The sequence below is a fragment of the Salvelinus namaycush genome, chromosome 14, assembly GCF_016432855.1.
Source record: "Salvelinus namaycush isolate Seneca chromosome 14, SaNama_1.0, whole genome shotgun sequence".
In the NCBI taxonomy this organism is placed as follows: domain Eukaryota; kingdom Metazoa; phylum Chordata; class Actinopteri; order Salmoniformes; family Salmonidae; genus Salvelinus; species Salvelinus namaycush.
Window position 1 is genome coordinate 42,187,390 of NC_052320.1, and position 27,690 is coordinate 42,215,079.

The following is a 27,690-nucleotide window of genomic DNA, read 5'->3' on the forward strand; positions in this document are numbered from 1 at the left end:
CGAGAGGCCTTCTAGAGGAATCTCCTAGCATTGTCAGCAGCACCATGCTCTATTACAGTCTCTCTTCGGTGCTTCTCTTCCCTTTCACTATGGACCAGGGCTTTTCATTTCACTGGTGATACCCTGACTAAATGTGTAATGAATGGCTTCAGGTTGGTGGGGGATTTCTTATCTCTCACTTTTTGTGGGTGGGGATCCTTTGCCTGATGTATATTGCACCTTTTTTATGTGCTAATGTGAACAGGTTATGTCATTAAGCGTGGCATATGGACGCTGAATGTATTCATTTGAAAGACGCAAGCAGTAATTAACAAGGATGCATTAACTGGAAAGCAGCTCGTAAATCCACAGTACAAAATAACAGATGAACTGTGGTGTGCTATACAGCACTGTGGGGAAAAGCTGCCAGAGATCAATGTGTGATTTTCACATGTAAATACTGAATAAAGACTCCCAGTTCACGTTGCGAACTTGATCATGAGAAGAAGGAAAAAAGACAGGCTGTGCCACCAGGCCGAATGTGAATACAACGTGGCAGACTGGCAAAAGCTGAAAAAGTTCAAATGCAATAAATGTTGACATTTTCTCCAGTTTCTTCTCTCCCTTCAACATACATTTCAGCCCACAGATAACCTTTGTTGTTTTCCAGAGCAGTGACTAGAGCGTTGATAGAAACAACCTTGAATGCAAAAAAAAGATCTTCCCTTCAGTCCCTCACATTCATAAATATAGATCGGCTTGGTTAGATGTGAAATAGAAAGACATGGAAGCAGCTATACGCCGACTTCACAGTTAAAAGAGAATATCTTCCTTAGCATGGCTGGAGTACGTGGATGTGAATAAGAGGCATTGTGTGTCTTTGTACAATGCTTATAAGCTTTGTTGATATTCGAAATAAAATGTTTATGTGGTTTATGGAGAGTGCAATGATCTGTAGCATGTGGCACATAAAGAAATGATGAAAGGCGCTATATAACATATTATACCAACAAATCCTTGTCACTCCAACTGCTATAGCTACAAGGACCTTCAGTACTTCAAGCCATATCAAATATATAAATCCCTGTCACTAGCACTGACACAGTGGTATTGTATCTTTTTTTTTAGCTTTGCTGGCATACCTGTAGGATGGATAGATATCACAGTAAGCAACACTTCCACACTACCAATGCTCCCAAGTCCCAACACACCTCATTACAAATAATGCTTGCAGCTAGATTAAAACATTGTCAGTAATAAAGCTCTTTGGGTGCATCAATAGTGACTTACTGTATCTGCAGAGCTTTACTTACTTCATTTCTGTGTACATTGGCAATGGCAATGCCCCCTCCCACAAACAAACACATTAAAATGCAAATGCCCAAGCAAACAAATGTCTGGCTACCTACCTGTGCATTTCCTGCTGGTGTCCTCTCGTTTGGAGGAGCTGAGGAGCCTGCAGTCAAAATTTTCCTCCCAGAACTCGGCGAACCACACATTTCTGCGATTATTCTCCAGGGTGAGCGAGGTGAAGTATTCATCAAACCCTGGAGAATTGAAAAAGAAAAAAGACAATTCTGAAAGTAATTAATAAGCGAGACTTGGGATACGCACACTCAGGGGTTCTGACCTCACCTGTACAATGTATTTTATGTTGCACTCTTTTTAAAAAACGTATTCTACCGTGTGAAAATGATTTACTGTAATAAACAATGAAGTCAATAGATCAGCAGTAATATTAGTTGATACCAAACACAAAGACTGGCTTGATGTATCATTTCCAGCTGTGACGCACTCATAGTCCTACGGTAATGTCTACACAGGTTTCTTCTCTCTCACATAGTCGGTTTTATCAGCTAAATCAGAGAGATGACTAATCATGACTCGGCTGATTTTCTTTTGAAAGGGACATCAATGATGCATGCTGGTTTAATATACTCCTCTTGCCTTCTGGCTCTTACCAGACCAAGTCTTGTCCTGTCTAGACCTGTCTAATTAAACAATCTTCATGAAAACCCACACTTCACTTTTCACCTAGTCCCCAGATTGTAGTGATAAATGGCTATTATTGTAGTGACACCGAGCAGAATGTGCGTTCTACTGTCTCCTACTACTGTGCATATAAGCCTTTGGTCATTATAGTGTGTATGGTCCATATAGTGTGTGTGTGTGTGTGTGTGTGTGTGTGTGTGTGTGTGTGTGTGTGTGTGTGTGTGTGTGTGTGTGTGTGTGTGTGTGTGTGTACCTTTAATAGACGAGCGTTTGGGCAGTATAGTGACTGCTCCCACAGCCACATCCTCTAACTGGTGTATTGGGCTGCTCTTCAACCCCCAACTGTCCGATCCAATCCACAGGAAATGGCCCACCTGATTGGCTCTCTTGGTGGCATTGAGAACTCCCCTGCAAGAGAATAAAATGCAAATGAATTACTTAAAAATCATACAATGTGATTTTCTGGATTTTTGTTTTAGATTCCGTCTCTCACAGTTGAAGTGTACCTATGATAACAATTACAGACCTCTACATGCTTTGTAAGTAGGAAAACCTGCAAAATCGGCAGTGTATCCAATACTTGTTCTCCCCATTGTATATATATCAGTACATTACAGAAGCTGGGTGTCATTTATTGTATATTTACACCATAATATGTATTTATGTTCTCTGTGTTTTAAATCCATTGATAGATATAAGATGTGAAAGCATTTTAAAGGAAAAGTTCAATACTTTCAAACTTTCAATGCGTGTGTAAGCAAGCACGTGCTTTCTGGTTCCCATTGTTTACACGAGAAACGGTAAAGCACGCGCAGGCTCGCACATAGAAAAGCATCGCTTGAGTCCAACAAAATGGAATACAACATTGCAGATAAAGTTCAGAATTATACACTCTCATGCGTACAACATCTAAAGACCTGCATCACTATATTGAGAGCTTTGCCGTTTCTAAAAGGACGTATTTGGGTCCTTTGTTCATGTTGATCCATGGCCCCCATACTGCAGAACAAGCAATGAGGACGTTTATTGCTGGTGGGGTAAGTTTCTCAAAACCAAGTGATTTCACCAACAACAACAAAAAAACACCCCATTTACATAAAAAATAAGCTCTCTCAATCTCTCTCCCTCTTTGTCTTCCACACATTACCGAGGTCTCTCCCTTTTTCTTTCTCTCTGCTTAGTCTTTCTATCCATCCGTCCGTCTATTTCTTGTAGTGTTGAATATCCTCTCAAGAGACATTGTAAGACTCAGAGGCAGTGTCAGAGGCATATACAAAAAATATATATTTTAAAAATATACATATATTCCAAATGGTGACATTTGCGCAATCGGTTTTCTATCGCTCATTTGCACGTCATGTCAATGATATCATGTCACCGTGTGGGCCTGTGGGTTAATTGACCTTGTCGGAGTGGGCGCCCTGATTCTAGTTGGTGAGCTAGGCAGGCTACTGCCTGGGAAGGTCTCCCACTCAGAAGATGGGAGGGGGGCGGGGGTAGGTTGACCTCAGGTCTCCCCACTGGAAGCCCGAGGTAGGGGGAGCGAGGGAATCTATCAAATAGTACACTTCTAACTTTGTACAGTACTAATGCAATTAGTTGTGCAATTTAGTTTGTGTGTTTCTTGTTTGAAGTGCAATAGTGTAATAATCAGGTTCTCTTCTTTATAAGTGTGTTATGCTATTTGTGCATTTGTGTGTATAGGATTTGTGCAATTTAGTTTAATTTGTGTGTTTTTTGTTAGCAATAGTGTAATCGTTCGATTCTCTCTTTTAATTGTATTTATATACTGCAATTTGTTTCTATTTGTCTTTGTTATTTCTTTGTTTACTTGAGTCATATTTTTGTATATATTTTTATATCTTTTTAAATGTTATGATTATTTATTTGTGTTGTTCCAAATGTCTGAATGAAAAATACAGTTAACTAACTAACTAGTGCAGAATGGTGCTTATTTGGGGGGAGAGGCAGAAGGGGAGGATCGCCCAGGGATACATACAAGCTAGAACCGCCACTGCTCAAAGGTATTGTAAATTAAATAATATCTGCTGCTTTGTTGTGATATTCCATATTCTCAGTTCTCCTCCTAGGCACGTTTCTGTTTTGTGTTATTGGAGGCATGTTTGTGTTACAGACACCCAGTGTGTGCACACACACAAAGTATCTGTATGTGCCTCCAACCTGTCTTCAAGTGTTCTACTATGAGATTAAAGAGCTCGACTTGACATGTCATCAAAGCCCCTAAACAACAGATGCATTCGGATGCTGTGTACTGAACTACAAACCGTATGTCTTCTTCACTGGCAAAGATGATGACTGCCCGGGAGTGGTGTGTTTCCAGCAGCTGTTGGATGGCTTTGTCATAATCCTCTAGCTTGGGGTTGTGGGGAATTTTTAAAGACTGTGCGATGCAGATCCCACCTTTAATTCAGAGAGAGAGAGAGAGAAAGAAGGAGAGCTGATGAGACTTCTGGGATGTTTACCCACAGAGACACACACAGAGGCAAACACACAAACATGTACACACATATGAGAACACGTACACACGAACATGCACACACTTGAAACCCTCAAATCAAGATTGTGTTAATCCTTTCTAATGGAAATCAGATCCAAAGTGGTTCTGAAAGACACATATTTTTATTGTTTATTCATCCTCGGAATAGGGTCTCTGTCTTTCCAAGATAGTTGAGTGAGAAAATATACATGTACTATACATCCCATTTACATTTGAGTCATAAATGCTGTGAGCTGAGTTGTTTACAGTAAGTGGTACATCACTGGGGATGAACAACAGCATAAAAATGAACAACTGAAAGAAAAACCCTCACATTTAAGTCATTTAGCAGACGCTCTTATCCAGAGCGACTTACAAGTTGGTGCATTCACCTTATGATATCCAGTGGAACAACCACTTTACAATAGTGCATCTAACTCTTTTAAGGGGGAGGGGGGGTTAGAAGGATTACTTTATCCTATCCTAGGTATTCCTTAAAGAGGTGGTGTTTCAGGTGTTTCCGGAAGGTGGTGATTGACTCCGCTGACCTGGCGTCGTGGGGGAGTTTGTTCCACCATTGGGGTGCCAGAGCAGCGAACAGTTTTGACTGGGCTGAGCGGGAGCTGTACTTCCTCAGAGGTAGGGAGGCGAGCAGGCCAGAGGTGGATGAACGCAGTGCCCTTGTTTGGGTGTAGGGCCTGATCAGAGCCTGAAGGTACGGAGGTGCCGTTCCCCTCACAGCTCCGTAGGCAAGCACCATGGTCTTGTAGCGGATGCGAGCTTCAACTGGAAGCCAGTGGAGAGAGCGGAGGAGCGGGGTGACGTGAGAGAACTTGGGAAGGTTGAACACCAGACGGGCTGCGGCGTTCTGGATGAGTTGTAGGGGTTTAATGGCACAGGCAGGGAGCCCAGCCAACAGCGAGTTGCAGTAGTCCAGACGGGAGATGACAAGTGCCTGGATTAGGACCTGCGCCGCTTCCTGTGTGAGGCAGGGTCGTACTCTGCGAATGTTGTAGAGCATGAACCTACAGGAACGGGTCACCGCCTTGATGTTAGTTGAGAACGACAGCGTGTTGTCCAGGATCACGCCAAGGTTCTTAGCACTCTGGGAGGAGGACACAATGGAGTTGTCAACCGTGATGGCGAGATCATGGAACGGGCAGTCCTTCCCCGGGAGGAAGAGCAGCTCCGTCTTGCCGAGGTTCAGCTTGAGGTGGTGATCCGTCATCCACACTGATATGTCTGCCAGACATGCAGAGATGCGATTCGCCACCTGGTTATCAGAAGGGGGAAAGGAGAAGATTAATTGTGTGTCGTCTGCATAGCAATGATAGGAGAGACCATGTGAGGATATGACAGAGCCAAGTGACTTGGTGTATAGCGAGAATAGGAGAGGGCCTAGAACAGAGCCCTGGGGGACACCAGTGGTGAGAGCACGTGGTGCGGAGACAGATTCTCGCCACGCCACCTGGTAGGAGCGACCTGTCAGGTAGGACGCAATCCAAGCGTGGGCCGCGCCGGAGATGCCCAACTCGGAGAGGGTGGAGAGGAGGATCTGATGGTTCACTGTATCAAAGGCAGCCGATAGGTCTAGAAGGATGAGAGCAGAGGAGAGAGAGTTAGCTTTAGCAGTGCGGAGCGCCTCCGTGACACAGAGAAGACCAGTCTCAGTTGAATGACTAGTCTTGAAACCTGACTGATTTGGATCAAGAAGGTCATTCTGAGAGAGATAGCAGGAGAGCTGGCCAAGGACGGCACGTTCAAGAGTTTTGGGGAGAAAAGAAAGAAGGGATACTGGTCTGTAGTTGTTGACATCGGAGGGATCGAGTGTAGGTTTTTTCAGCAGGGGTGCAACTCTCGCTCTCTTGAAGGCGGAAGGGACGTAGCCAGCGGTCAAGGATGAGTTGATGAGCGAGGTGAGGTAAGGGAGAAGGTCTCCGGAAATGGCCTGAAGAAGAGAGGAGGGGATAGGGTCAAGCGGGCAGGTTGTTGGGCGGCCGGCCGTCACAAGACGCGAGATTTCATCTGGAGAGAGAGGGGAGAAAGAGGTCAAAGCACAGGGTAGGGCAGTGTGAGCAGAACCAGCGGTGTCGTTTGACTTAGCAAACGAGGATCGGATGTCGTCGACCTTCTTTTCAAAATGGTTGACGAAGTCATCCGCAGAGAGGGAGGAGGAGGGGGGGAGGGGGGGAGGGGGAGGAGGATTCAGGAGGGAGGAGAAGGTGGCAAAGAGCTTCCTAGGGTTAGAGGCAGATGCTTGGAATTTAGAGTGGTAGAAAGTGGCTTTAGCAGCAGAGACAGAAGAGGGGAATGTAGAGAGGAGGGAGTGAAAGGATGCCAGGTCCGCAGGGAGGCGAGTTTTCCTCCATTTCCGCTCGGCTGCCCGGAGCCCTGTTCTGTGAGCTCGCAATGAGTCGTCGAGCCACGGAGCAGGAGGGGAGGACCGAGCCGGCCTGGAGGATAGGGGACATAGAGAGTTAAAGGATGCAGAAAGGGAGGAGAGGAGGGTTGAGGAGGCAGAATCAGGAGATAGGTTGGAGAAGGTTTGAGCAGAGGGAAGAGATGATAGGATGGAAGAGGAGAGAGTAGCGGGGGAGAGAGAGCGAAGGTTGGGACGGCGCGATACCATCCGAGTAGGGGCAGTGTGGGAAGTGTTGGATGAGAGCGAGAGGGAAAAGGATACAAGGTAGTGGTCGGAGACTTGGAGGGGAGTTGCAATGAGATTAGTGGAAGAACAGCATCTAGTAAAGATGAGGTCAAGCGTATTGCCTGCCTTGTGAGTAGGGGGGGAAGGTGAGAGGGTGAGGTCAAAAGAGGAGAGGAGTGGAAAGAAGGAGGCAGAGAGGAATGAGTCAAAGGTAGACGTGGGGAGGTTAAAGTCACCCAGAACTGTGAGAGGTGAGCCATCCTCAGGAAAGGAACTTATCAAGGCGTCAAGCTCATTGATGAACTCTCCAAGGGAACCTGGGGGGCGATAAATGATAAGGATGTTAAGCTTGAAAGGGCTGGTAACTGTGACAGCATGGAATTCAAAGGAGGCGATAGACAGATGGGTCAGGGGAGAAAGAGAGAATGTCCACTTGGGAGAGATGAGGATCCCAGTGCCACCACCCCGCTGACCAGAAGCTCTCGGGGTGTGCGAGAACACGTGGGCAGACGAGGAGAGAGCAGTAGGAGTAGCAGTGTTATCTGTGGTAATCCATGTTTCCGTCAGTGCCAAGAAGTCGAGGGACTGGAGGGAAGCATAGGCTGAGATGAACTCTGCCTTGTTGGCCGCAGATCGGCAGTTCCAGAGGCTGCCGGAGACCTGGAACTCCACGTGGGTCGTGCGCGCTGGGACCACCAGGTTAGAGTGGCGGCGGCCACTCGGTGTGAAGCGTTTGTATGGTCTGTGCAGAGAGGAGAGAAGAGGGATAGACAGACACATAGTTGACAGGCTACAGAAGAGGCTACGCTAATGCAAAGGAGATTGGAATGACAAGTGGACTACACGTCTCGAATGTTCAGAAAGTTAAGCTTACGTTGCAAAAAATCTTATTGACTAAAATGATACAGTGCTGCTGGCTGGTGGAGTAGGCTAGCTAGCAGTGGCTGCGTTGTTGACTTAGTTTGAAAGTGTAGCTGGCTAGGTAGCCTCGGTAACTGGCTAGGTAACCTTGACAATTACTCTAAACTACACAATTATCTTGGATACAAAGACAGCAAAGACAACTATGTAGCTAGCTAACACTACACTAATCAAGTCGTTCCGTTGTAATGTAATAGTTTCTACAGTGCTGCAATTCGGTAGACGGTAGACGTTGGCTAGCTGCTGGCTTGCTAGCAGTGTTGCCTACGTTAGGACGAAAATAGCTGGCTAGCTAACCTCGGTAATTACGATAATTACTCTAAACTACACAATTACCTTGGATACAAAGACAGCAACGACAACTATGTAGCTAGCTAACACTACACTAATCAAGTCGTTCCGTTGTAATGTAGAAACTAATGTAATAGTTTCTACAGTGCTGCTATTCGGTAGACGGTAGACGTTGGCTAGCTGCTAGCTGCTGGCTAGCTAGCAGTGTTGACTAGGACGAAAATAGCTGACTATTTTCTGACTCACAACTTAATAGTGGGATCCATTTCTTATTGGAGGGCTGTGGGCGAATAATTACAGTACAACAGAAGACCAAACCAATATGAAACTGTGTCAACAGGGTAGAAGGAACACATAAATACACTTTTCACACTTTGTGACCACAGATTAAAAAGTTGTCCCTTCCCCATTGACTTTTCATTTAACGTCATTATCAGACACACCACAATGGACAGTCAACCAATCAGATCTGGAGACAGGCTACACAAACAAGGAGGATATTGATATTGACAATGAATCATGTTCAGACAGGTCAGTGCTAATGAGTTTGTACAGGATGAAAGGTACTGATTGCTTCCGTGCGTCGCTAAATAGGTATTAGATATTTGGCGAGCCGACCGTGACAGTCACCTCAGAGATATAGCCAAAACTTAGTTGCCAATTGTCCTTGAGGGAATATTGACAAGGACAATCATTTAGCGTAATCCATGGTTGTCTGAATCTTAAATGAAGGGCCTGTAATATGACCTAATTTACTCCTGTCAAGAGTTAAAGGTCATCTTTAAATATTGTCCCGTAGCGCTGTGTTGAGCTGAGGAAAACACTGGTGCTGGAGGAGAGACTGCAGCCACCATTTTGTGAGAAGAAAAATAAACAATAAGTTTGACAGATTTTTTGTCATCCTCTGCACACATTCAACAGCTTATTATGTAAATATAAAAATCAAATCATATCTTAAACAAATACCTTAATTGCATCCCTTCCGCTGGAGCAGATGTGAGAGCATGGGCCAACCTAACCTTTTCCAGCGGTTACTGTACTCATATAGAGTAAATGGACATTATTGTGCACCTGAAGACACATCATAGTTAGAACTAGATGATGAGCGGCAGTCAGGCTTGGTCCTGAGTTAACACCCAGGCTTCTCTATCCAAACCAATTAAAATGTCTCTGACTCAAGCACTCCTAATATCACTCCTAATTTCCAACATTGGGTTGGTTTCCCTGAGTAGACAGAGAAATGGGAGGAATCTCCTAATTGGTCATCTGCTCAGGCTCATTTCTTTGATATAAACAGCTTTTGAGCTTGCAGAAGAGAAACCACACCTCCATCTGTTTACTGGGCTACATCTAAAAAGAGCTCCATCTAAAGGACTGCTTCCTAGCGCTCCCTCTCTCCTCCATACCCCTCTTACAACCCCACAGCAGCAGCCATAGACAGAATTAGAAAATATTGCTGATTCCCAGACAATATATCTCTACAAAGACAGTTAGGATGGCTCCTGTAATCCCCCATAAGCGGACAGAACAAAAATGCTGAGCTCCTTTTGTAGCTTGTTAAATGCTTGGGAATTGGGCTCTCCTGTTCAAATGAAAAGGGCAGTCTGCTATTGTGGTGCATCTGTGGAGCTGTAGCAGCAGAGACAGAGGCAGCAGTAGCAGCAGCCGAAGGGTCTCATAGGGACACCACTACAGCTCCATTTCAGCACTGATATTCAACATGATTCTTCAGGGCTCTAGGGGTGCTTATGCCACTGCTACGAACGAGGTTTACTTTTTGGGAAACTGTCAATGTGACCGTCTGTCTGTCGCTGGGTATTACATGTAATGAGGATTAATTCACCATAAAATGTAGATCTAGATTTTAGGGGCAATACGAATATGCTTGTCACTGTCACAGTGTGTATGGGAAGAAGAGGCCACAATTGAAGCTGGAAGCTGACAGAGACATGGGTCATGGCAGACAGCCACTGATGAAGATAAGCAGCTTTATGAGTGGTTTTCCTTTCTGAGCACCAGGCTTGAACATGCTGTGAGGACTAGACTGCCCCGAAGGCTGTAGACTGGCTGTGTGCTGTGCAGCCAAGGCTAAATTATTGAATGACTGCAGAATTCCTCGTCAGTCGGCCAAGACGGGAAAACCAGGCAGAGCCATCAGAGCCAGAAGTCTACTGCCAGAACTCTGTGCTGTGGGTCTGAGTGTGGCAGAGTGTCTTATCTCTGGACATGAAAGAGAGAGCTCTCCATTCACACAGCAGCCACCTGAATAAAGAGCAGTGCAATGTCTCTTTTGGATAATTTTTTTTAAAACTCAGAGATAAATGCAGGGGATATCATAGAGTGGAGTGTTTTACTCCTCACACTGCTCTATTTGGCGAATTCGAATCTTACATATAGGAGATTCTAAGTATTTGTATTTTGTGAAATTAGAATACTATGACGTTTCAATGTGCACAACACTTAATTTCTATCATAATGGACCTACTGGTTGGTATCTACATTAAACATCCTCCCCCCCACTCCAACTTGATGCTCCACATTTCCCAGTTTGGTTAATATATCACAGATCAAATAATGATTTAATTCATCAGGCTTCTGCTAGGTCTGGGCTAAGTGTCACAGGTTGTGTGCTGCATTAGCAGCTTCACGTGTTCATCCCCATATCCCAAAATGGGGGGGGGGGGGGGGGGGGATTAGACTGTGGCGTTTCAGGAAACTCCCCTGAAATCCGGGTGGTTCCTAATGGACTCAACACCCTCCCTACCCATTTTGCTCTGACCCCACCGCCCCTCCGCAGAACCACCCCACCCCCGAGGGGGATCCATAATTCTCCAATTATATTTATCACCTCCAGAGCAGAGGCAGAACTACTACAGGCTCCCTCCACTACCACTTTCCTCCCAATGCAGCTCCTCCCAATGCAGCTCAAGTGGGAGCCCGCAGAAGTGGAATGCAATTCCTACTCTGTACATGTGAGCCCCTTACTTCATTCCTTCTTTATACCATATTCCATTCCACTGTCATGTTCATCCTAGAAGAGAGACGGGATGGCTGCAGGAGCACACTGTTCCAGTTTAGAACGCTCATCTTACGAGAACACATCAAGCTGTTGGTCAAATACTGAGGGCAAGCCAGTGAAGTCACTTCTCACTGCAAAATATTCGGAGTGTAAATTGACAGGTTTTTTGCAGTTCAAATGAGTGATATGAAAACACGTCTGTGGCAGCATACTGCAATTAATTTAAGAGTGATGTCTGTGGGAGTATCAAACATGCTTGCATGAGTATGTTTATCAAAGAGGAAAAACAAACTCCATTGCTCCGGACCCAAGCCGAGGAAAATGCAAACTAGATGAATCTTTCCTTGCTACACTTCTAAAGAAAAGACAACTCACTCGCATAACTTAACGTAGCAGCCGTAAAAAGACATTGGAGAGGAGTCCCCGCATCCATTTTTCAGGGGGAAACGGAAGTTAAAATGAAAAAACTGTACATCGGTTACGAGGAGAGTGCATTCGCATGAAACTGAGAGGGTGGAAGACTACCCAAACAAGGGGGAAAGAGGAGAGTGGAAAACAGAAGAGATCAATACGAGCTGACCATCAATCTAGTCTCTACTCAGGGTAATGGGCGGCCATATTGCATTAGTCCGGTGGATGCTTGAAGTGGTGAAGCGAGAATGCTACTAATGCATCTGACATTTCACTCTCACCAAAAGAATAAGGAGCCCACAAAACATCTCAAGGCCCTACAGATCAACTCAACCAATATACTGTGGGTGTATTTAGGTCTGAAAGTTTCTCTCTGAATGTTGTTGTTATTTCTTTTGCACCACTGCTGCTTCAGTGCAGATACAGTATGTTGCTCGCTGCAAGTGATGCTGCAACTAGCCCATTCTTTGATGTTATAAATATACAGAGTTATGTCATAACGTAATCAATTATTTTATTCAAATCACAATGCCTAGAGTGTGCAGGGCTTCCATTGGGGTAAATGATTCCTATTTGATTTGTATGGGAATACAGAACATTCCCTGACTGCAGCTCTATTTTAATGGATGAGTCAACAATAACAGCAATATTCTATCATTTCTAACCCCCTTGTCTGTGATATTTTTAAATTCAAGACAATAACATCAATAACATCATTTTGCCGACTCTATGCTGAGACACAAACACCAGTGAAGGAAATACAACAGAGAGAAAACAATCTGGTCGCTGCAGACCCACCGTGTGCATTGGAGGATGTAACAAGCTGAAATATAAACCCAGCCAAAATAACCCACTAAATCATCTAGACTTTTCTTCCCAATTCCATCTCAGTGTTCTACAGAGGCTCCTCCTGCAGCTGTTCTCTCCAGTGCCACAGCAGCCTCTTAAAGTTTTAATGAGTGATCAGACTACACATGAACGTGCACAGATTAAATATTCATGTCGGCTGGACTTCTGATCATCGCTCATGGGATATCGTTAGCTCTCTCCCTTTCAGAGGTTGGCATACACTAGCATCACTCCTCGGTACCAAAGTTCGGAGATTGGTCGACAGGGATCCAGCTAGTAGGTGCAAATGACAGGAAATGGATTGGGATCTGTAGAGGTCAAGATGAGAATCAGGAATTAACCTTGGTTCCCTTGGTACAGCGCTATTGCCAGGGGAGGAGTTGTATGAATGCTGAACCGTGGATCATGGAGTGTAATTTCTTAGGCCAGATGATGAAATATGTCATCCTTTATTAAAGCAGCACCTCTGTCACTTGGATGGAAATGGAATTGAGAGTTAACCCACACAACAAATATTGCCAGCACCCACAGACCAAACTCTTATATTCTTAGAACATATTTTACCCTAGGACACTCACAGAACTGAATGTCACTCACAGAACTAGAAGTCACTATGTTAATTGTTGTCAAGCTAATTAATACCTCATTACAAAATATAATTGTCAGCATGGCATTTACAGCAAATTGTAGGTCCATAGTGATCCCTAGATGGACAAAACAGCCTCCGCCTCATCCCCCATGCGTCTCACCCTCTCTGTGCCCCCCCCCCCCCCCCCCCCCCCCCTCCTCTCCAGCCTTTCAGTGTACTGCCCATCTCAAGACACTCACCTGTCTGTATGGGACCCTGGGTAAAAAAAAGTATTATAGAGGAAAAACACTGCTCTAACTGTAATTACGGCTACAGCACTTTGAGAAATACATCCAAAACTAAAATCGTACCATAGTATCTTAGTAACATTAACAGTAACATTCCCACTACTACTTCCATAACTCACCAGCCTCCTTGGAGATGTGTTGGAAAGTTTCCACACCCTTCTCTCCGTAGCTGCCCTCAGAGGCCACGGTGGACACGTAGGTCCAGCCCAGGGCTCTGATGATGTCCACCATGGCTTGGACCTGGAATGAGTCTGGAGGAACCACCCGAGAGAAGAAGTCATAGCGCCTGTCATCACTCAGTTCCGGGGCCGTGGAGGCATAGCTGATCTGAGGGATCTGATTGGAGGACAGAGAGCAAGTGATGTTTACTCCTCTATTGTTTAAGAGGGTGCAGCAACAGTATACATAATTCAACCCTATTCATTATATTTCTGTCTGCAACGTTCTGAATATTTTACATCACTAAATATGCCTGACTAATTACACTTATTATTGGTGGGAGATGACGTGAGTTCCAAACAGACAGACAGTGAAAACCACTTTGAGACCTAGTAAAAAGCACTGTATAAAAGCAATTCAATATCATCATTATTACTATTAAACTATTTATCATAATTTGAGATGTTCCCGGTTCCCTACAATTATCACAGACCTCCAGGCTCATCAAACCTCCGGTTGACTTTACAGGTGACGTGTTGCTAATTGAAATAGAATGTGAAAAGAAAGGAGATAACCCAGACACTTACCGTGTCCGAATACCCACACTTGCGTCCTAAATACTCACGTTTAAGTATGCGGAAAAATTCAGTTTAATAGTATGCAACATTTAGAAAATCAAGTATACTTTATATGCCCGGATGTCATACTCTTTTCGGCTTTGACAACAGCTGATCCATTAGATATGGGGATGCACTACCGAAATCAACGAATAACAGAAAACTACGCAATCGCACATGACGCATTCTCAGTATGTGAAAATGTAGTATGTGAATTTTCAAAAATCTAGTATGGTTTAAATGCCAGGATGTTAAACTCATTTAGGCTCTTCATCTAGTAGAATTTGATGCACAGATTTCCACAATGCATTGGAAGAGGTGGGCTTCGAGTGATAGGCCCTAGCTCTTTTCAAGTAGCCAAACAACAAAACTAGGCTACTAGCTTCTGCGGTGGTGTTCAAATGTAGGCTAAATAGTTCTTGTTCTCCTTAAAATGATCACGAGTATTGCATCATAGGCTACTGTACATCTTTGAAAACAGAAGTCTTTTTTTTTTCAAAGTGGATTTCTGTTTTCTCATTGAAAAGTGTTTTTTGTTTTCTTGGCCTTCGTCAGAGATTTTAAACAAAATACTACACAATCTTTTATTTCTGAATGTGTCGGCACCTGGGACTTTGGACTATTGATGTCATGTTAATCGGGCCTTTTGATTTGAACATATGGATTGTTTAGGTTTTGTAGTACAGGATACCTATTTAATTATTTAATGTATGGATCAAACCTAAGCAGTCGTTCTGGTCTCGTTACCAAAGATCAGTGCTTTAGTATATTATGTACAGTAGCTAACCAGCGGTTCTGAATTTGCGATCCACTCGACTGTCCACGTGTTTCTGTGCAATAGCCTTTTGATTTAAACATTTAAAAGTTTTGGTGAGTGTACTGACTATTTGATGTAATTTATATATGTTACAGCACTTTGGTTCCACTGATAAATATTTTGAAATGTAACCAAATTATTTGTTTCTCTCTTCAGTCCATTTTAAAATGGCTACAGTATTGGTTGAGTGTGATAGTCTGACTATAACTAGCCTATAGGCCTATAACTCCATTCCTTCTCAGAGTTTAGAGAAATGAATTGAATTGTAAATTAGCTATTATCAGGCTGGTTATTGTGGTACATGTCTGTTGATTTTTGAAAAACCCACCCGCACTCGGCCCCGCCCCACCTACTCAGGCAGTCCGGAGCCGCTACTGCGTTGCGGCCGTGGCATATTGTGTACTTTTTACTAAACGGTACGTGCTAAATAGTATGCGACGATGAGTAGATAGTATGCACTTTAAGTATGTATACGCTAGTATGAGTATTCGGGAAATGGACACTTATCTCCTTACCTCTACTCACCCCTCCTCACCGGTCCACCGTGGAATCACAGAGATCTAAATTAGTGTTCAGGTACAGAGCGGCTAACTTGCATCAGTCAGGTGGGCTGAGAGCAACACATTGATGTGGTTGTTACCCCATCACACCATCTAACCTAAGCCACTGTATGAATGCCATCCATTCTCATTAGGCTGACCAGAAGCAGCTGGACACTGGGGAAACAGGAGAATGAGGACACAGCAGCCCACTGATTGGGATTCCACAGCCCTGCCTCACACAGCACTGAGTGTGAGATATAGTTTGATCCACAACTCAAAGGGGGTCAACTACATGAAGCAGACAAATAGGGGAACGGGAGGTCATGTTCAAGATAACTTAGTAGGTGTTGAACGGCCAAACGTACACGCAAGTACAACATCAGTTGTAGTTGTAAGTTAATTACACAAATTCATAGGAAAGAATACGGTCAGATGTTAGTAGCTGAACCACTTCAGCACTCGCCAGAATTGAGTGTTCTGGGTCAAAAGGATGAGAAGGCAAAGTAATGGGAAAAGCGAACAAAAAAGATTTGCATTTAAAACACACGTGGGCTCACACACACCATCTCTCTCTCTTTCACCTTATTCCTGTCTCTTTCTCTATCTGTCTCTCTCTCTCTCTCTCCAAAAGTATCTATTTTCAGTGTTCGATAGGAGCTGTATCTCATCAATGTTGTTGTTGTTATAATGTGATGCACTCTGGCTTCCCAAAGGTCTTATATAGGTCTGATAGATTGTTGAGTCACATCCCATCTTTCAGGAACAGGGCTCGAAACAAACTAAAATGGTTTTCTCTCCTGAGCTTTTTGCTGCAGGGAACGATTTAAGAATCAGAAAGAGGATTGTGTGTTATTTCGGGAGCACAACCTTGATTTCCTCCATGTCTCTTGGCCTGTTGATATAATTATTCCACACAACTTATTCTGGGTCTAGGAATGTGTTAATCATTCCATCGCAATAATTTACTTTTCCAGAGCATGCTTTTTAATTAGCACTTTGACCTCCCTCTGAATAAAAGGGCTTGAATCAGTAAATTCATGAAAGTGAGACAAAGAGCTTCCCACATTACTACTTCTATGAGACGCAGTGGGTATAAACGGTCTGTGATTAGGATTTCACACCTTTGCACCTCTCTCTGCGCCAGCTAATGGACTACAAATTAAGCGAGATGCCTGTTTGTAATAAAAAAAGGTTTTAAAAACAATTCTTATACATGCAACAGTTGGACAATGGATGAAGAGACTTCAGACATTTTGAATTTGTAAAATCCATCAAATATTGACTGAATTATTATTAAAGCATTAAAAAAAACATTTAAATGCCATGGATAAATAATGGAGTTCAGGGATTTTGGTGGGAATTCAGGTATTACATTTACTGTAACATTTCAAATTTGTTCTTAGAATGCACTCATATATACATTTTCTAATGGTATCAGGTATTCTTTGAATATGTTGTGTTTAAATGAAGAAAAGAATGTGTCCCTCATTTGCATCAATACACTGGCTAAAATAAAGGGGTGGAACAGGGCTGCAACCACAAAACACATGCTCTGTCTTGGCTTACATGACCTGCACTGTCTAGGCTGCTTCATTAATTACTGTTGTCATGTTCTGTTGAATAATTCAACAAGTGTGTCAGTAGCAGGATACCCTAAGATCAAAAATCAACACGCTTGGCTCTAGATTACACCTATCTACAGTATATATATTTTACATTGTCTGCGAGATCAGACATAATCACTATAATCTGAGTGTTAATTTACAGAAGTTGCTTTCATTTTAGCGCATCTTTAAACATTTAAACTGTATTAAATTATAACTTTTTTCAATTTCACAAAAAACGACCACCCATCAAATTAAAGGTATCTTTCTTCTCTTTCTTGTGATGCTAGTATTGAGATGATGCGTTAAATCACCGATGAAGCTTTAGCGTTTTTACAGATGCAACAGAAAGACAATGTGTTCCATTGAGTCCATTTCAGCCATTACCGGGGTGTGTTTGACAGGTCATTACAGTTTTTCTGAGGTCGTAACATTAACGGGGGGAAAACGACAGGCACAAGCAAGAGTATAAAAGAGTTGCAAAAGTAAAATTAAAGCAATCATTTCAGCAAGATTTAAGTGACAAGATGGCTGAAAAAGAGACAGAGCTTCATATGGGCGGGGCATGCGCGTTGCTAAATTTACATCTACTGTGTGAAATAGAGGGATTCAATTACAATCATTTGGAGCATTATTTCTTCCTTCTCCATGTACCATAGGAGCAAAAGGTAAACATGTATTATGCTTGTCACTATTCTGCTTCATCAAGTCAAGCAGATTTTCTTTAACAATAAGCTTTGCAACTCTCCCATTGATCAGACTGTTCTGAGCACTCTTTCTATTAGAGGTGTTTTAAATAGACTTTGCATTCTCAATATTGCATCCGTCTCCAATTACCCATGAATTACCTGCACAGCCAATAGAAAATAAACAGCCTACTCGAAAATCCTCAATCCTCCTGCCCTTGCTGAAGTCTGACTGTGATAAGATGCCTCATAGGGCCTCTACAGTACAGTTGACCCTGTTGCACATAACAGTGCACGATCACATTTCTCCATTCTCTCAGTCCCACCAGAGATAAGGTCGTGTAGAGGTTGCCGCCCTGGAGTCACGCAGGTACTGCAGAAGTTTGTCACAAATCAGCACCACACAGGGCCAACTGGGCTAATTGATCAATTCAGTGATTGCCTAAATTCAACTCACCTGGTCTTCCAGGTTGGTTAGAACAAAAACATGAAGTGCCTGCGACACTCTAGGTCCAGGGTTGCCTATCCCTGGTCTAAACCATAACCCAAGCACAATTAACATCTAAATGAATTGAACATGAGAATTTGAACTCAGGCCCAAAAGCGAGGAAAAAAAGATGCCCCCTTTTCAGCATCACAATTACCCCGAGCTGATGTCTGGCACCTGTCATTTGCACTATGGATCAGAGTTAGGATTGCTATGGGTAATCGCTTGGCTTGCTCTTAAATGTATCTTGGCTGACAGGATCAATGAAAGGAAAACACAGAAGTCTGTTATAGGGGAACACTTTTATTGATTTACCAACGCAAAGTGCTGCCTACCTCTCTGAATAAGAATCTAAAAAGAGAAAAGGAAGGGTGAGGAGAGAGGAGAGAGGAAAGAGGGGGTAGCTGAGAGAGAGTGAGCTGAAAGAGAGAAAAAGTGGGAGAGAGCTGAGAGTGAAAATGAAGCAACAAGAGAAAGAGAAAAAGAGAGAGGGAGAGCTGAGAAAGGTGTGACAGGTACAGAAGAGAGGGAAATAAAGGAAGAGAGAGGTCCAATCGGCTTACTGACATTAAATGAGATTTTTCAACCGGCGTGTTTATAAGGAAAGGTGACTAAGTGGGGTTACTGTGTAAAGGTTAGACACGTTTACTTCAGAAGGAATGTGGTGTGAAGTAAATTAGTGTGGCTTGCCCTTTCCACTGTTATTTCACATACTGCTGGCAACAAAGCAACGAGGTGGACATTTCTAAAGACGTTAGCGGTAATGTTGGGAAAACATTTGTATTGACTGAATATAGAGTCACATCCAGAATTATTGGCATCCTTGTTACGTCCGTTTAGAGATGGATTGGACCAAGGTGCAGCATTGTAGGCGAACATCTTTCTTTTATTCAAATGAACACCGAAAAACAACAAAATACAAAAACGAACGTAAAGTTCTGCAGGTTACATAGCAACTATGCAAAATCAAGATCCCACAAACTAAAGGTGGAAAAAAGGCTGCCTAAGTATGATCCCCAATCAGAGACAACGATAGACAGCTGCCTCTGATTGGGAACCATACCAGGCCGAACAAAGAAATAGGAAAACTAGATTGCCCACCCTAGTCACACCCTGACCTAACCAAAATAGAGAATTAAAAGGATCTCTAAGGTCAGGGCGTGACAATCCTTGATAAAGATACTGTACAGAATACTGTACAGCTGCTACAGAAACATGCTCCAATGAGCCGTTCTGGTTCGCACAAGCCAGATAAAGATAAAGATGAGCAAAGAAAACTGTATAAAACAAATCATAAAAATTCTGAACTATATTGTATGCTCCTAAAATTGGTGAATTATATTATTTTACACTAATGCAATTTGCTCAGAGAAAGAGATTGTTTTGGTGTTAAAACTATTGCCACTTGCGAGGAAAACAGCACAGCCTTTTTCTAATATGTTTTATTAGATTGAAGAACACATTGGGAGGGATCTTAGAACAGTCCTTCATACAGAATCTTTTGGTCTGCTCTTATGAACTGCCCTCTTCAATTAAAACCATCAATGGGGTTCAAGTCTGGAGGCTGAGATGACCATTGCAAAACGTTGATTTTTTGGGGGGCAATTAGCAATTTCTTTGTGGATTTTGATGTGGGCTTGAGGTTATTATCTTGCTTGAAGATCTACTTGTGGCCAAGTTTCAGCCTCCTGGCAGAGGCAACCAGTTTTTCGCTAAAATGTCCTGGGACATGGTAAAGTTCATGATACTGTTTACCATAACAAAGGCTCCAGAACCAGTGGAAGCAAAACATCCCTATTACAGTGCCTTGCAAAAGTATTCATCCCCCTTGGCGTTTTTCCTTTTTTGTTGCATTACAACCTGTAATTTCAATGGATTTTCATTTGGATTTCATGTAATGGGCACCACAACAAACCTGCCAAGAGAGGGCCGCCCACCAAAACTCACGAACCAGGCAAGGAGGGCATTAATCAGTGAGGCAACAAAGAGACCAAAAATAACCCTGAAGGAGCTACAAAGCTCTACAGTGGAGATTGGAGTATCTGTCCATAGGACCACTTTAAGCCGTACACTCCACAGAGCAGGGCTTTATGGAAGAGTGCCAGAAAAAAGCCATTGTTTAAAGAAAAAAATAATTAAACACGTTTGGTGTTCGCCAAAAGGCATGTGGGAGACTCCCCAAACATATGGAAGAAGGTACTCTTGGTAAGATGAGACTAAAATTGAGCATTTACAATTCTTGAGGGAAACCTGTTTCAGTCTTCCAGAGATTTGAGACTGGGACGAAGGTGTCACGCCCTGATCTGTTTCACCTGTTCTTGTGATTGTCTCCACCCCCTCTAGTTGTCGCTTATTTTCCCCAGTGTATTTATCCCTGTGTTTCCTGTCTCTCTGTGCCAGTTTGTCTTGCATGTTAGTCCAGTCAACCAGCGTGTTTTTCCCATACTCCTTTTGCTAATCTCTTTTTGATAGTCTTCCTGGTTTTCACCCCTGACTGACTCTGGACTACTTTCCTGCCTGCCTGATCATCCTGCCTGCCCTGACCTTGATTCTGCCTGCCCTTCTGTACCTTTTGGACTCTGAACTGGTTTTGAACCTTTTGCCTGTCCATGACCATTCTCTTGCCTTACCCTATTGGATTAATAACTATTGTAAGACTCCAACCATCTGCTTCCTGTGTCTGCATCTGGGTCTCGCCTTGTGTCATGATAGGAGGTTCACCTTCCAGCAGGACAACGACCCTAAGCATACTGCTAAAGCAACACTCAAGTGGTTTAACTTCTTGTGGCTGGGGGGAGCATTGAGTAGCTTGGATGAATAAGGTGCCCAGAGTAAACTGCTTGCTACTCAGGCCCAGAAGCTAAGATATGCATATAATTAGTAGATTTGGATAGAAAACACTCTGAAGTTTCTAAAACTGTTTGAATGATGTCTGTGAGTATAACAAAACTCATATGGCAGGCAAAAACCTGAGATAAGATCCAACCAGGAAGTGGGAAATTTGAGGTTTGTAGGTTTTCAAGTCTTTGCCTATCCAATATACAGTGTCTATGGGGTCATATTGCACTTCCTAAGGCTTCCACTAGATGTCAACAGTCTTTAGAACCTTGTTTCAGGCTTCTACTGTGAAGGAGGAGGGAATGAGACCTGTTTCAACCAGGTGTCTGGCAGAGTGCCATCAGCTAAATCATGCGCACGCCCGTGAGAGTTAGCTGCGTTCCTTTTCCTTTCTAAAGACAAAGGAATTCTCCGGTTGAAACATTATTGAAGATTTATGTTAAAAACATCCTAAAGATTGATTCTATACATCGTTTGACCTGTTTCTACGAACTGTAATGGAATTTTTGGACTTTTCGTCTGGCCTGCATGTCATGAATTTGGATTTTTGAACTAAACGCACAAACAAAAAGAAGGTATTTGGACATAAATGATGGACTTTATCGATGAAAAGAAACATTTATTGTGGAACTGGGATTCCTGGGAGTGCATTCTGATGAAGATCATCAAAGGTAAGTGAATATTTATAATGCTATTTCTGACTTCTGTTGACTCCACAACATGGCGGGTACCTGTATGGCTTGTTTTTGTGTGAGCGCCGTACTCAGATTATTGCAATGTTTGCTTTTTCGGTAAAGTTTTTTTGAAATCTGACACAGTGGTTGCATTAAGGAGAAGTTTATCTAAAGTTCCATGTACAACACGTGTATCTTTTATCAATGTTTATTATGAGTATTTCTGTAAATTGATGTGGTTCTCTGCAAAATCACCGGATGTTTTGGAGGCAAAACATTACTGAACATACCGCGGCAATGTAAACTAAGATTTTTGGATATAAATATGAACTTTATCGAACAAAACATACATGTATTGTGTAACATGAAGTCCTATGAGTGTCATCTGATGAAGATCATCAAAGGTTAGTGATTAATTTGATCTCTATTTCTGCTTTTTGTGACTCCTCTCTTTGGCTGGAAAAATGGCTGTGTTTATCTGTGACTAGGTACTGACCTAACATAATCAGATGGTGTGCTTTCGTCGTAAAGCCTTTTTGAAATCGGACACTGTGGTGGGATTAACAACAAGTTTATCTTTAAAATGGTGTAAAATATGTTTGAGGAATTTTAATCATGAGATTTCTGTTGTTTGAATTTGGCGCCCTGCACTTTCACTGGCTGTTGTCAAGTCGATCCCGTTAACGGGATTTCAGCCCGTCTCGTCCCTAAGAAGTTGGGTAAACAATTAAATGTATTGGAATGGCCTAGTCAAAGCCCAGACCTCAATCCAATTGAGAATCTGTGGTATGACTTAAAGATTGCTGTACACCAGCAGAACCCATCAACCTTGAAGGAGCTGGAGCAGTTTTGCCTTGAAGAATGGGCAAAAATCCCATTGGCTAGATGTGCCAAGCTTATAGACACATACCCCAAGAGACTTGCAGCTGTAATTGCTGAAAAAGGTGGCTCTACAAAGTATTGACTTTGGAAGGGTGAATAGTTATGCACGCTCAAGTTATCAGTTTTTTGTCTTTTTTCTTGTTTGTTTCACAATAAAAAAATATTTTGCATCTTCAAAGTGGTAGGTATGTTGTGTAAATCAAATGATACAAACCCCCCCAAAAATCTATTTTAATTCCAGGTTGTAAGGCAACAAAATTGGAAAAATGCCACGGGGGATGAATACTTTCGCAAGCCACTGTACATCAAAGATCCAAATCAAATCAAATCAAATTTTATTTGTCACATACACATGGTTAGCAGATGTTAATGCGAGTGTAGCGAAATGCTTGTGTTCTAGTTCCGACAATGCAGTAATAACCAACAAGTAATCTAACCTAACAATTCCACAACTACTACCTTATACACACAAGTGTAAAGGGATAAAGAATATGTACATAAAGATATATGAATGAGTGATGGTACAGAACGGCATAGGCAAGATGCAGTAGATGGTATAGAGTACAGTATACCATCTACTGCATCTTGCCTATGCCGTTCTGTACCATCACTCATTCATATATCTTTATGTACATATTCTTTATCCCTTTACACTTGTGTGTATAAGGTAGTAGTTGTACATCATGTACAGTTTGATGTACAGCCACTGTACATCAAAGATCCACCACCATATTTTACAGTACGCTTTGCATAGGCATCCTTCTTTCGACGCCAAACCCACCACTGGTGGGTGCGTGGCAAAAGAGCTCTATTTTCATTTAATTTGATCATAGCACAGGTTCCAATCCAAATGCCAATGCCATTTTGCAAACTCTTTGCGTTTACATTTGCTGGTTGCTTGCAATAAAGATTTTTTATGGCAACCCTTCCAAAGAGCCTATTGGAATGGAGGTGTTGTTTATTTATTAATTTGGAGACTTGGTGACCCATAGGGCGGCGCACTGTCACGAACGTCGTCAGGGTGGAAATGACCGGACCAAGGTGCAGCGTGGGGGGCTTACATTTCTTTTTATTTTGAAAGTCGCCAACAAAAACAAGAAACAACCAAAAACGAATGTGAAGCTGACTAGGGCTATACAGGCCACTAACACAGACGACTACCCACAACTAAGGTGGAAAAACAGGCTCCCTAAGTATGATTCCGAATCAGAGACAACGATAGACAGCTGTCCCTGATTGAGAACCATACCCGGCCAAAACATAGAAACAGAAAACATAGAAATAAAGAAACTAGAATGCCCACCCTAGTCACACCCTGGCCTAACCAAAATAGAGAATAAAAGCCTCTCTATGGCCAGGGCGTGACAGTACCCCCCCCAAAGGTGCGGACTCCGGCCGCAAAACCTGACTCTATAGGGGAGGGTCCGGGTGGGCATCTACTTCGGTGGCGGCTCCGGTGCGGGAGGCACCACCTCTGGCTCCCCCCACTTTGGTGGCGTCTCTGGACTGGGGACCCTCACTGCAGGCCCCGGACTGGGGACCTTCGCTGCAGGCCCCGGACTGGGGACCCTCGCTGCAGGCCCTGGACTGGGGACCGTTGCTGGAGGCTCCGGACTGGGGACCGTCGTTGGAGGCTCCGGACGGGAGACCGTCGCTGCAGGCTCCAGACCGCGGATCAATACTGGAGGCTTCGTGCCATGGATCCTTCTTGCAGGCTCCGGGCCATGGACCATCACTGGAGGCTTCGTGCCATGAATCATCACTGGAGGCTTCGTGCCATGGATCATCACTGGAGGCTTCGTGCCATGGATCATCACTGGAGGCTTCGTGCCATGGATCATCACTGGAGACTTCGTGCCATGGATCACCACTAGAGGCTTTGTGCCGTGGATCATCACTGGAGGCTTCATGCCATGGATCATCACTGGAGGCTTCGTGCCATGGATCATCACTGGAGTGAGGAGACGTATGGACAGCCTGGTGCGTGGAGCTGCCACAGGGCTTACCAGGCTGGGGAGACATACAGGAGGCCTGGTTCTGGGAGCAGGCACATGACTCACCAGGCTGGGGAGACATACAGGAGGCCTGGTTCTGGGAGCAGGCACCAGATACACTGGGCCGTGGAGGCGCACTGGAGGTCTCGAGCGTAGAGCCTGCACATCCCGTCCTGGCTAGATGGTTACCTTCGCCCGGCAAAGGCGGGGCGCTGGCACAGGGCCGTAGAGGCGCACTGGCGGCCAGAGACGCACTGGCGGCCGGCACCATCCGTCCTGACTAGATGCCCACTCTAGCCCGGCCGATGCGGGGAGCTGGAATGTAGAGCACCGGGCTGTGAATGCGCACTGGAGACACCGTACAATTGGCCCAGCGTCATCCAGGTTGTCATTGTAAATAAGAATTTGTTCTTAGCTGACTTGTCTAGTTAAATTAAAGGTTAAATAAGATGAAACAAAGTTCTGTATTTCTCCAACTTTGGCAGTTGGATTTTTCTTCAACTCCTTAATTGCTGCCCTGATAGTGGTATTCCAGGTTTTTTAAAACATTTTTGTATTCATTGCCTGATTTATGAAGACAAACAAGATTTGAAGATTTGTCTCTTTGTTTGTGAGTTCTTTGCCTTTTCCCATGGTGATGGATGACAAAGGGATTTTATAGGAAGCCATGGCAGGCCACAATACAGTTCCTTAAGCTGAGGTTAACTTTAAAAAGTAGAACGCTCATGCAGATGTAATTTTATTTTTAAGAATCTTTTGACACCTATCTTTTTGAGAGAAAAAACAATATTACTTTATTAAACAAAATCAATTTTTCTGCGCAATTGGATTAATATAAAATTCTATTGTTTTCCAATTTTTGTAAGCAAATGATATAGCTCAGAATTTGTATTATTTATTGCATAGTCTTTTTTCTCATCTTTATGAAGGGTACAAATCATTTTGGATGTCTGTATAGATAAGAACATTCTTTTTGAACGAGGGGAGGGATGTTTATTTTCTATTTTAAAAAATGTCTCAATTATTGCACTTGACTTGTGTGTCTTCAATATGCATATTGCTCATTCTCTCATGCCTATTGCTCATTCTCTCTCAAGCCTATTGCTCATTCTCTCTCATGCCTATTGCTCATTTTCTCTCTTGCCTATTGCTCATTCTCTCTTGCCTATTGCTCATTCTCTCATGCCTATTTCTCATTCTCTCTCATGCCTAGTGCTCATTCTCTCATGCCGATTGCTCATTCTCTCTCATGCATATTGCTCATTCTCTCATAGCTATTGCTCATTCTCTCTCATGAAGGATGAACCATGCATGGCCCAATGAAAAATGATTTGTAAAACATGGGTAGCATATGCTACACAGCTACAGTATGATTCTCTGAGTAATGGCAACCATCTATCTCTGCTATCACACAAGTGAATATGTTATTGTCTCCAGAGATACAATGCACAACAGACCAACTCAATGGATACCAGAGTGGGCAGTGCATACTCTCAGGGACTCTTAATCAAACCCGATCCTGTATGTAAACCAAAGCCCATCATTCAGATGGAGAATCATGATCTCAGATAGAGAGCCACCCTTAGTGTTAAAACCATTGAGATCTGTCACCATAACTCAAGACTTAGCCACAGAAACTTGGGCCGTGTCCAGTCGGGATTTAGTCTGCATTTCTCACAGAGTTACTCATAGGACAAACTCAGAACACAAAAACTCCAAACTTCCTGTGACAGGAGCTGAAATGTTTCCCCTAAATAGAGCTCGCCAGCTTGTAGTCCTAAAAAACTGAAATTAGTTACCTCTGGTTCGTTCAGCCATTCCTCGATGTGTGAAGGTGTCTTTTCGGTAGGGAAGCTAATTGTCCATCATTTATGACATTTCTGGGAGTGTGTAAACTTATATTTTTAATACAATATTATTTTTGTATGTTCTCTATAGATATGTACAACTAACCAATTTGGCACATTTGGGAAGACTTGATACAACATTTTGAACAGTAATGCAATGGTTCATTGAATCAGTCTAAAACTGTGCGCTTAGACTCCTAAGTAGGGTTGCAAAGGGTCGGAAACCTTCCGGAAATTTTCCATGGGAAGTTAAGCCCGGGAATTTGGGTAATTTTACTTAAATTCATCAAAAAATCTGGCTTATAACAGTTAACCTTTAATGTGGGATACACATAAGGAAATTCTAGGTCTTGTGGCATATTTTGGTTAAATTATCCCCAATTCAATGGAATTGCAACCCTCTGCATGCACAGTGCATTCTTCCATCACATGTGCAGTGCACTCTTCCATCACATGTACAGCTGATTCTCAAGATCTTGCACACTACTGAGATGCTATTGAGACCACACTACTAAACTGTCTGAGCCAAGGACTACATGCTTTCTGGTAAGTTTTGATTACAATACTTCATATATTTCATATGACATACATGATTTTTTGTTAACTACTAAATAGTAGCCTACAGCAAAGTGTGTTTAAATAATGTATAACTTGTTAACAATTTCTGCTAGTTAGTTTTTGCTACCATGTGGATTTTCGCTTGCTTGAGCCTGCTGACTGAGGAGTGTTATTTCACCTGTTTCCGTACATGTTTCATTTTAAAACATGTATCTTACAAATTAGTTTAATGTAACTGCTTAACTATTTATCTGTACATGGAATTGTATTATTTATTTTTTTACTCATTTTTTCTCATCTTTACAGGAAAATTCCACAGGCACTCTGATGACTGGGGACATTTCACTGCAGATAATATAGAAGGACATTTGCAAATACTGTGCCAAATCACATGTGAAGAATGCAACAAAGATGCAGAATCATCAGGCCAAGTGCATAAAGTTCCCTCAGTGCTCAGAACAAGCAACCTCTGACAAAAGTCCCTCTACTTCTTATTCGAGGTG

At 43.0% G+C, this 27,690-nt stretch overlaps 1 protein-coding gene across 1 annotated transcript in view; it reads right to left on the bottom strand.

Annotated features, from left to right (window-relative positions):
• LOC120059531 (metabotropic glutamate receptor 7-like) overlaps positions 1-27,690 on the bottom strand; it is a 126,199-nt gene that overhangs the window by 40,012 nt on the left and 58,497 nt on the right. Inside the window, exons 2-5 of the mRNA XM_039008658.1 lie at positions 13,602-13,818; positions 4,257-4,392; positions 2,225-2,379; positions 1,389-1,526 (exon numbers count right to left, since the gene is read on the bottom strand). Coding sequence (XP_038864586.1) covers positions 1,389-1,526; positions 2,225-2,379; positions 4,257-4,392; positions 13,602-13,818 — 646 coding nt within the window. The remainder of the gene's footprint in view (positions 1-1,388; positions 1,527-2,224; positions 2,380-4,256; positions 4,393-13,601; positions 13,819-27,690) is intronic.